Here is an 11,594-nt window from a genome sequence, read left to right on the forward strand (position 1 = left end):
ATTGTCCTCTTCCTGTCAGGATCACTAGAAGCAGAAGTTTAGACACTGGCCTCATTAGCTTAACAATCTACCTAAAGAATCTGGCTCCCCACTTTGTTGCTGTTCCTCCAGAGAAATGCCTGCATATCCACAGGTCTGGAGACAGTTCAGGATATCATTAGATTAAAAGCAAACATCACTGTGGAAGTCTCGGTGCACCAGCTAAAATCAGCTGCATTGCACCCAAGATCAAGAAAGACCCTGGGTGCGGTGGGCAGCAGAAGGTAAGCCTTTGGCAAACCCGAGTTCGGGGTAGGCCAACGTCCGGTGCAACTGATGCCTCCATCACACATTCAGTGTACAATCTCTGGTCTTCAGACTTTGCTCTGGAACAATCGCTGATTGCTCACCTTAAGAATGTGACAGGTTTGCAGATTAATAGTCACATCCTAAACATCCAACCCAGATGCGTTTTCCAGGACTGACCCAAAGGAAGCGGCCTTGCCACATTAGGGAGGAGATTAAATGGGATTTGCAACACCGAGTTTGCTGAACTTGCAACTCCTGGTGCTTGCTGTATGATTCACCCAACAACAAAAGGCTAGTCTTATTTCACCATCAGTGGTCCCAGAGGGTACTGCCAAGTCTCAAGACTAAAATATCAGATATATATTGCTTAAATCCCAATTCTATTTTAATTTTTGGGGGAGCGGGGGGAAGTGGCAATTCATCACGAGGTCCCAAAGTCTAGAACAATAAAAAGCAGAGAAATATGGCTAGAAAGAGCCAGCGAAGACAGATGGCCTTATGGTTAGATGCATTGGACTGGGACTCAGGAGATCTGTGTTAAAGCTGTGCCATCGACTTCCTGTGTGACCTTGGGCAAGTCACTTAACCTCTTTGTGGATAGCTCTACCCTGGCATAAATCCCAGCTCAAGCAGACATACTTGCTGTAGCTCTGATCGAGCCAGAGTGCTAAAAGTAGAGCACACGCAGCAGGAGGGAGTCACTGCCCTAAGTACTGGCACACCTGAGACGCTAGGCATGTACTTGGGGCAGCTAGCCACTCCCGCTGCCTGTGCCCGCACGGCTACACTCTGCTTTTTTTAGTGAGCAAGCTTGATCAGAGCTAGCATGGGGATGGGCTCCTTGAGCTGGAATTTACACCTACAGCTTGAACCTCACTGGGGCTTTGATCTTGGCGGGGGCCCTCGGTGCTACTCTCGTCAATAACAATAGGATTCCCTAAGTCAAACTGGGGGCAGAACATGGGTAACCTTAAAAAAAAAAAACCTTTCCCAACTCCCATGGAGAATGCTTTACAGATTGAAAGCTAAAGCACTGGCAATGTACATTTGAAGCTAGCCTCTCACACTAATGTTTGCTGATTTGTAGAATCACGCTGCTTAGCCCAACAGGGCCCTGATCTCAGCCGGGGACGCTGGGTGCGACTGTAAAACAAATCGTATCCCATCGCTGATACGTGGCACAAATCCATAAACAAGTACAACCTATAAAAACACCCTATAACTCTAGGCCTGTCCTAACGTCAACTTCAGTGCGTGAAGCCTCAAGATTCCTTCCGCATATTTCAAATCACCTCCTCCCTGTTTGCCAAGATAATTAAGTGGATTCAAAACGTCTTTCAAATAAAGAGAGGGAAGAAGCCGCTCGTTCCAAGTTGTCGAGTGCGAACTGTGTGGCAGCATCAGGGCTGCCAAGGTTTTAAAGAGACACCTTTCAGCCCCCTATCAGGCTTCAGCAAGCGTAAAATCAGCCCAACACCTCTAGCTGTTTTTCCTGTCGCAGTTCCAAATGTTACACAGTGGGCTTATAGAGAAACAGTGGGACATTTTCCAAATCATTTAACTAATGCTGAAATCTAATACTCAACACTGACAGGTTACTGTGAGCGGTAAGAAGGGGCTAGGTATAGCAAGATGAGCCGGCCAAAAGGATTTGCAGCAACATTTTTATTTATTTTTTAAACTCTCCCTGGTGAAAATTTGCCTATTTTTGAGTTTGCAAAATGTTAGAGAAATCTGAACAACCTTGTAAACACTGGGAAAATCCCTGAGGGTTTCTCATTGATATTTGTAATGGGGAGAGAGGGTAGCAAGAAGTGGGAGCTTGGCTGCAGGGTTTCCACATGGTTTCTTTGAATTTCAGGCAGGGCTGGTGTGTTGCGACTAGTCACACACAGTTATATGGTATGGGCACTGTTTCCTCCGATTGGATTAGTCTGCCCTCATGCAATCAGGAGGCTAGCAGTGGGCCACAGCTGACTCCTCTCACAAGGAGTGGCTGAATTTTGGGCTCAGTCTCCCACCCTGTTAGGGGAAAACAAAAAACTTCACAGCAGGGAGTGGCTGCTCCCTAGCTATGTGTGTGGGCAGAGGGAGGAGAAGAGTCACTTATAGCCACACCACCCAATCACCTGAGGCCAGTCAGGAGGAGTGTAATTGCCTCCCTAAAAATCATGGTGGAGAGAATGGTCCATACACCAATAAGGCATTGTAAGAGGTAGCAGGACACAGTCTTTCCCTGCAAAAAGAAACCACCATGTCCTTCAGGGCTTGTGGGAAGGAGAGCTCTCAGGTAGACAGGCATTCTGTATGAATCCCAGGCCTGGTGTTTAATGGGTTCTGATAAGCCTCCAAACCCCGATTCTCCAGGGAGGCTCCCCCATCGCTAGATGGATCTGTAGGCTTAGCGTGGCTATGCTGGCGCTGGCTCATAGCATGCTCTTACGTTCAGTTTGGCTATGCTAACCAGAGCTGGCCAGGAATTTTCCAATGAAAAACTCAGTTTCCACAAAATCAAGATGCTCCATGGGAAGATTTTGATTTAAGCTGAAATTTTTCAATTTTCCATCAGGAAAATCAAATGGAAATATTTTGTTGTGGGTCGGTTCAACCTGGACATTTTGTTTTATTGAACCAACCTGAAATGTTTCTAATCAGTTCAACAAAATAATAAATTGTATTTCCTTATCGGAGTTGTTGTACAGGCCCCAATATCTCCTATGGGCCAGATTCCCTGAAAGACTGCATCTCCCACAGTGCAATGTGGATTTCCCATCTGACCAAGCTGCATGACAGGATATGCATTCTAGCCACGAAGCCTGGCCCATATGGGAGAATGGGTGAATCAAGCTCCCAAAATACAACTCCTGTGAGGCAACAAACCACAATGGGAAAATCCATTAATGTTGAACTGACCCGAAATGCTTAGTTTTGAGTCAGTTCAACAAACTAAAAACCAAAACATTTTGCTTTCAGGAATGTCAAAATTGGGGGAAAATTCTATTCCATGAAAAATTTCAACATTTCAATTTTTCATTTTGATTTGGGACAAAAACCAAGTGCTGAAAGGTCGGCATTTCCTGTGGGACAGAAATTCCAAATTTCACTCAGCTGTAATGCTAACACTTGGGTTTACACGCACTTTATTTCCTTCCCCTTCCAATCAGAGTGTACAGGGCACAAGAATCACTGATGCTTTGGGTATACTGTGGGGCCCTGTCAAGAGACAGCCTGGCATAGGCACTGTCACACCAGAACAGGAACCAAAACACCACCATTTTGCCCTCAGCCTCATGCTCGCTGCCCTCACTCCTGCTGCCCAAAATTACAGTTTAAGAAGCCACATGCCACTTGGGAGATTACCACATCCCCATGGGCTGCAGAGAAGGAGGAGATTGCAGCAGCTGGACCAACAGGAACACACTATTAGTGATGGAGTAGAGGACATGCCCATATTTACTGCTTAGGCCTCATGGCCACCTGCATTGCCACAACACTGGGATGGATCCATCGGTCCTTCTGATCAGCCAATGCTCTCCGTCCTCCCTTGGCCAGTCATGCCATGTAACAGCAGCCATGGAGCAATGGGAGACCACTCTCAGTTGGGCCGGCTACCTACATTTCTACTTCCAGAACACTACCTCTCCAAGATGCCGAAGCTCCATCTACCTAGCTGCTTCCCACCCAACCATTCCAGTCCCTTTTCAGGTTACCAGTGGTTCTGCACCCCAGCCTGCCCTTCCACCCTGGGAATCACAACTGACAAGGAGATAGGTGTAAACAGGGCTAGCGATGGGACCCAATCAAACAAAATTCAGCTCAGTTGGCAGCCTGCCCTTGGGAGAGGTCCAAGACTGGGGTACAGGTGAGGACTGACTAGGTTGCACTGGGAGTGCCGTGCGTGGAAAGTTACCTGCCATGCCAGCCTACACTACATGCTTATGGCCTCCTGGCTCAGGCACTGTTAGACTCTCTTTCACAAGCACTACAGTTGCTCATGGCATCATCTATGCCTGAACTAGAGCCCAGGCGCCACAGGGCAGGGAATCTCTCTCTCAGGCACACTGTCAGACCTAAACAAAGCAATGTACCGTAAAGGAAATAACCACCATGAATAGAATGGGGTCTGGGGAAAAGACTGACCGTAGAGTGGGTTTTCTTCCAGGAATGGCAGATGGAAAGCCCTAGAGCCTCAAAACTCCACATGTTCTGTGGGGAGAGAGTAATGCTCTTTTACAGGAGCTCTGTAGCAACCAATGAAATTCCCCATGACGGCTGGAAGTCACCGGTGCATCCAATGGGAACTCAAGGCTCAGGGGGCTGTACAATCACCGCCAGCAGCAAACCCTGACGTTCCTTTCAGGTAAAAGCTCATTTGAAAAATCACTCCTCCTGACCTCGCACCTATTAAAATCAGTGGGAGATTTGCCATGGACATCATGAGCAGGATGGGGGGGCCCCCCCAATGTTTTTCTGTGGTGCCCTCCCACAAATAGCTACCCCACTGCCGCGAGAAACATGCAACACTCACCACAAGCTCACTGAACATGACATCCAGCTCTTCCACCGGGGGCATTGGCAACGCCGGCTCCATGGTCTGTAGGGCGAAGTTGCTGTCATTGCGAAGCCGGTAGGTGATCTCCGGATGGTCGTTGCTTCGGAAGCAGCAGAAGATGAATGAAATCCCCCGTCCACTTCTTTTTCTTGGGGCCATGGCCAAAATCCTCTGTGTCCCTTCCTTCTAGCTACTAAATCCTACAGAGAGAGAGAGGACAGCAAACGCTTGAGTATCCACTTTGTCCAAGTGTGTTGAGATCTACTGAGAAGAGACCCAGAATCAAAGGCACCCAACATACACAACTTGCAAAAAAGTGACATTTACATGCTAAAGATTTCTGTTCCAGTTTGACATTTACAGTTCCAGCAACCTTGATGACTGTGCTAATTAAAAAATACCTTTGTTCTCTTATGGGCATAATCTTCCCCCCCCCCCCCGCCCCCCAGCTGTAGCTGAATCAAGAAGTTGCCAGTGAGCAATTGCTGTAGATGAAAGACGGTGGGATACACCACTGTTCTGTTCCAGCGCTGAGAGCTGCAAGAAGAACTGACCCAAGCCCTCTGATTCCTTCTCTATCTTTTATCATCTCGCTCCAAGACAGGTCAAAAGTCACTCTGATGCCAATTAGCCCCATGCTACACAACTCTTTTTCAGCTCGTGTGGACCTCTTGCAGCATTATTACAGAACATTTGAGACTTAGCGCATTGGTACTGCAAACAGTTCTGTCTGGTCTACGCTGTCAGCTAAAGTTTTCAGCACTAGAGGACAACCTTTATGATTCCAGGGGCAGATCCTCAGCTAGTGTGAGCCAGTAACACACCAGGGCAGTCAAGAGAACTTGGTCCATTTTATACCAGCTGAGGATCTAGCTCTGGAAATTTTATTTTTATTTAAGGGACAGGTGGAAGCCATTTTTAAAATTCAAATTTAAGTTTTAAAGGAAGTACAAGTCCTAGGTCTGCGCAATCCTCCCCTGCATCCAAGCTAAAAGCGTCCCCTTCTCAACAGCTCATTTCACATTACGCACCTTAGGGTTCACACAAACGTAACCATTTGATGAGCTCGCACAGCCATGAAATCTCTTATTGTCACTTGCTACCTGAGAGTTATCAGCTGAATTCATCTGCAGTATGCTGGAATCAATGAGTTTTTAAAAAGGCATCCCACACCTGGCAAGAAAGTTTTGCTCCCCCCAACCAAAAGTTTCCCAAAAACAAAACATGTCTTCTCAATAGGGAAAGCAAATTCATAATTTTTAAAAGGCCCCAAGTACCATTTTCCCTACTCTACAGATGGGGAAATAGAGCAGGGGGAAGGGAAGTAATTTGCCTAAAGCAGGGGTTCTCAAATTTCATTACACCACAACGCCCTGCTGACAACAAAAATTACTACACGACCCCAGGAGGGTGGACCAAAGCCAGAGCCTACCTGAGCCCCGCTGCCCCAGGCAGGGAGGGACCAAAGCTGAAGCCCAAGCTCCGCCGCTCTGGACGGGGGGCCAAAGCCAAAGCCCAATGGCTTCAGCCCCGGGCACGGAGACTGTGACCTGAGCCCCACTGCCCAGGGCCAAAGCCCTTGGGCTCTGGCCCTGGGCGGGGGGTCTCATGCTTCAGCTTTGGCACTAGAAAGTCTAATGCCAGCCCTGGTGACCCCATTAAAATGGGGTTGAGACCCATTTTGGGGTCCCAACCCACAATCTGAGAACCACTGGTCTAAAGCAATGCAGTGAATCAGTGGCAGAGCTAGGAAGAGAAACCTATTTCCTGATGCTGCTCTCCCATGCAAATCCCGTACTCTCACCACAGGCCCGGAACTTTAGTTCTCTTCTTCCATTTCAGATTTTCAAACTGAAAGCTATAAATATACACACGCTATCCTCAGAACACGTCTGGTGTTTTCAAAGATCCTAGCTTCCATAAAAACATCAACAGATTTAAGTCTGAATGAAAGAACAAGGATGAGACTAGGTAAAGGTTTATTTCTATTTTAGTATTTAAAAGACAGACGTGGCCACTCAGACAAGGTATTTTTGAGATGGCTGCAGCTCTAGAGCTATTGGGCTTCATAATTACCATACACCTGCAGTCTTTATGTTTATGTATCATTTGCAAGACAGATACAAGCCCAGCAAATTGCAGTTACTAACAAGCAGCACTACAAAACTTGAAAAGGAGAGAGGAACCTTAGCTAGCAGGCAAACCGCACAAATGCTGCTGAATATTCATTAATGTGAAGGATAAAATCAAAACTCTGCTTCCTGACATGTTCTTCAGCTAGAACGCTTCAAAACAGGCCTATTGCCTCTACAGTACAAAGTCTGAGGGGCAAGGCCTTTTCATTCCACTTTATCGTTTACGCAGAATTTGTTAGACATTGGACAGGGACAATGTCAGTTTGAGAACAAGTCATTCAGCTCAGCCTTCTGCAAAAGTCCTCAAACTTCCCAAAGTTACACTTTAGACATGAGCGTGGGCAGGACATACATACATAGGGAACAACCCTAATCAGGTTCACAGGATTTCAAGGTCAGAAGGGACTATTATGCCATCAAGTCTGACCTCCTGTATAACACGGGCCACAGAATTGAGGCCCAGTAACTTGTCTTTTTAGCTAAACCATCCTTTCCAGAAAGCACCTAGTCTTGGATTTGAAGACTTCAAGGGAGAGGGTGGATTCTTCAGCTCCTGTTAGGTTTAATCACCCTCCCGGTTGAGATTAAATTAATACAATCTAAAAGTACCTGGTCAGATTGCAAACTCCTTGAGTCAGGGACTCTGTCTTTTTCTTCTGTGTTTGTACAGCATCTAGCACAATGGGATCCTGGGCCATGAGGAGGGCTCTTAGGCTCTCCCCGAATACAAACACCACCCTGTAGGTCATGTAAGAATTATTTATATCTAGCATTTCCTGTAGAAAATGCAACCGGAAAGGCAAGGAAAAAATACCCAGAGAAGTACCAGAATATTATGCGGCCCTGGAGAACTAAGGCAGAAGTTAGGCCTTGATCCTGAACAAACTTACACACAAGTAATCTCACTGAAGTCAGTAAGGCTACTCATGAGTGAAGCTATTCATTTGCTCAACTGTCTGCAGCATCCGAGCCTTAAATTATAATGGTTTCTCAGAGGTCTCAAAGACTTCCTTGAACCCACATGAATGGGGCAAGCAACAGCTATGCCACCGAAATACCATGATCGTTTCCTTTTGCGGTTACACCACAGCCTGGAGAACATACAGAATTTGCTCTATTGCAAAAGAATCGTTCTGTCTGTCAGGTGGACACAATACTGGCTTTTGCCAAGACTGCTCATGTGTCGGGCAGCAATGGGGTTATGCCTTGCAAGTAAACCTGATTTGCCACAAGGCACTAGTATGCAAGTATATTCTGAAGCAGTAGGGGGGTTTTTTTTGGCTGTCTCCCTTCTTCCTGCATTTGTGTCTGGTTTTATTCCCTAGGGGGAGTCAGACGAGAAACTGTAATGATAGAATATATAATTAATTACAGAGATGTCCCACTTTTGGCGAGTGGGAAAGACTAAGAGAATTTGTTTTCTCCAAGCTTAGATAACCAGTCATTCAGGCAGCTATGCAAGGGAATTCTCAGTCACTATGCACTAGCAATAGACGCTTTTTCTCATTCTCATTACAGGATACTCATATGACACCACCACCACTCAGCATTCACAAAGCACTTTTCATTTCCAAGAGGGCATTACTAACTTTAACCCTCAGCACACTCTGGTGAGGTAGATGAGTAATTTGTAGACACATTGCTTAGATGGATAAACAGAGGCAGAGATGTGAAGGAAAACAATTTCCAAGCATGCCCACTAATTTTTGGGTGCCCAATCTGGGACACTGCAGGCCTGATTTTCAGAAGTGCTGAGCACTCGCAACTCCAACCAAACTCAGTTGGAGCTCATCGCCTCTGAAGATCAGGCCCTGTGAGTCAAGATGACTATTCAAAGCCTGAGACACCAAAAATGAGAGGATGCTTCTGAAAATACTGCCCTAAATAGCTTGTCCAAGCCCTCAAGGCAAACATCAAGGCTGGGATTAGACTTGAGAAGTTCCAGGCTCCCAGTCCAAAGGTAGTGAATGTCACCACCCAGAGAGATTAGAGAGGGGGGAAAAGGAGTGTTGGACCAATGATGGAACCAAAGGGAATCACATCACTGAGGGAGGAAAAGTGCAGCCACTACAGTGAACAAGAGGGAGCTGAGAGAAGAGAGGATTAAGGCATAAAATGACATCATGAGAACAGGACTTTGCCCAGAGATGCTCTGTGCAGCAGCTTCAGTTGCTATGATTGCAGACAGAGCAAGGACTGGGGACAGCAAGGTGGAGAGGAGTGAAGGCATCAAAATACTGAGTCATCTGCAGACGGCCATCCTAGAATCAGTGTAAGTAGATGGGAGTGAGTCAGGAACCACAGAGAGACTAGAAAGGACAGACTGGCAGACAGGAAAGGTACTGATTACTGGATTTGGAAAAGGGGATGAGATCACCGTTTTCTGTCCTGAAAAATTGGCTATCAGTGAGGAGCATCACATGTTTTGGGGTCAAAACCTTTTTAGTAAAAGATTTGCAAGAGTAATTTCCATGAAATCTTAAATGACCTGGCAGGATGTTGCCCGCTACACACATACCGTACTGGATTTGTCCATGATATTGGACAAAAAGGAAAGTTACTAAGGGTATGTCTACATGGCAGCACTTTAAAAAACCCACCCTCACGAGGGGAGTAGCTCCCAGCGCAGTAGCACTGTTTACACTGCCACTTTACAGCGCTGAAACTTGCATCGCTGGGGGTGGGGGGGGGGGGGGAAGTATTTTTTCACACCCCTGAGCAAAGAAAGTTTCAGCACTGTAAGTGGCAGTGTAGACAAGGCCTAAGTGACCAAGCAACATTCCCTCGAAGGAACTTAGGAAGGTTTCAAATTAGTTTAAGCTCTTTGGGGCAGGGACCATTTTTCACTCTGTGTCTGTACAGCAGCTACCACAGTGGGGTCCTGGTCCCTAACCAGCTCTTCTAGGTGCTATCCTGTCCTACAAACAATCGATTTGCTTTCAAATGACTTTTCTCTTTAGTTTCACATGCACATTAATTCCCCTACAAAATGAGGTATCTCTGGCTTAAACATGAAAAAGGTTGCAACTACAGACAGCTCCAGTGAACTCCTAAAGAACTGTGTTTCTTTGAAAGAGACCATTAAATATCCTTACAGATACCTGCCCTGCTCTGACCTCCACCTGAGGTCACTACCAATGGGAAGTGGTGGTACAACACTTAATCCAGATTCCTTCAAGAAAGGATGGTCCAGTGGTTAGGGCACTAGGCTAGGACTTGGGAAGCCCAGATTCAATTCTCTGCTCTGCAGCAAACTTCCTGTGTGACCTTGGGCAAGTCACTTAGCTTCTCGGAGCCTCAGTTCCTCATCAGTAAAATGGAGATAGAGTATCCCTAATTTACGGGGTGGTGCGAGGATAAATACATTAAAGTTTGTGGAGTGCTCAGACACTATGGTGATGGGAACCAGATAAGTACCTAATATAGATCGTGTACTGAACAAAAATGTAAGTAGTGACAACATAGAAGAAGTCTATAAATTTCAATATAGCATTTCAATAGTGCAAAAATAAGAAAGGCACAGTCTCTAGAATAACTGAGGCAGGGGCATACATTTTAGGTTCCATCAAAGCAAGTGACAAAGGAGCGGATACATTTAGCTTGCAAGGATTTTGGTATTAACAGGTGATCACTGCACAGAATATTGTGAATGTGTCACAGGCAAAAGACAACCAAAAAGATTAATGGCAGGGGAAGAGAAGGAGGAAGTTATGAGCTACAGAGACACCTGTATTCCAGGCTCCCTATCAGAAGCAGAACTCCTTTGTCCCTCCTCTAATTTTTTCCTCATTCAACAGAATCTAATTTGCTCTGTCTGGTCTGCCATGACCTTGCATACTGTTCTACACAACAATGCTACACCCCCAGATTCCTCTCCTGTGGCCGCCTGGAAATACAAAGCAGCAGGGAGTTTTTTTTAATCAAACCACCTTCCCTCCCTTTCGTGTTATTTGGCCTGCTTTTATGCAAAGTTCTTTTAATACAACCACGAAAAATGAAACAGCGTTAGTTCAAAGTTAAATCAGAGCTCTCTTTCCAGCCACTTCCCAGTCAGAAGCTACGGGTTAGGCTTTAACAGAAAGAAGGAATTACGGACCCAAATCAGACATACTCGCCAAGATAGGAGCCTAATGTTACATTCTTCAATACATTTTTAGGTGGCTACATAAGTGGCCTGATTTTTCAGAGGCGACGGAGCACCCAGGAACTCCCGCTGAGCTCAGTCGGAAACATGTGTGCTCATGGTAGCCTAGGGTTGCTACCCATCTGGTTTTCACCCGGACAGTCCGGGTGTCAGCTTGTGCGCCCGGGTGCCATTTGACAAGCCCTGATGTCAGTTTGGTTTTTTATTTGTGGCAACCCTATGTGGAAGGAAGGAGGCAGCTGGCTCCTGTGGCTCGCGGCGGTGCGTGGTGTGCAGGGGTGGGACCTTAGGGGGTAAGAGGCAGAGAAGGGGACAGGGCCTTTGGGGAGGGGGGGGAAGAGGCAGGGTCTCGGAGGTCCAGTTACCAGCCATTAGAAAGGTGGCAACCCTACGGTAGCCCCCAGGTAAGTGTATGTTGTACTGCTCTCTCTCACACACACACACACACACACACACACACACACACACACACACA

The 11,594-nt window shown here is 46.5% G+C and overlaps 1 protein-coding gene across 2 annotated transcripts in view; it reads right to left on the reverse strand.

Annotated features, from left to right (window-relative positions):
- The window catches only part of DAAM1 (dishevelled associated activator of morphogenesis 1), a 179,292-nt gene that overhangs the window by 107,617 nt on the left and 60,081 nt on the right, over window positions 1-11,594 (reverse strand). For both annotated transcript variants that reach the window (XM_024214645.3, XM_024214644.3), the window contains exon 2: window positions 4,817-5,040. In XM_024214645.3, the coding sequence (XP_024070413.1) occupies window positions 4,817-4,999 (183 nt within the window). In that variant the 5' untranslated portion in view covers window positions 5,000-5,040. The remainder of the gene's footprint in view (window positions 1-4,816; window positions 5,041-11,594) is intronic.

This window comes from Terrapene carolina, unplaced genomic scaffold (assembly GCF_002925995.2).
Source record: "Terrapene carolina triunguis isolate 2854851 unplaced genomic scaffold, T_m_triunguis-2.0 Scaffold189, whole genome shotgun sequence".
Classification (NCBI taxonomy): domain Eukaryota; kingdom Metazoa; phylum Chordata; order Testudines; family Emydidae; genus Terrapene; species Terrapene triunguis.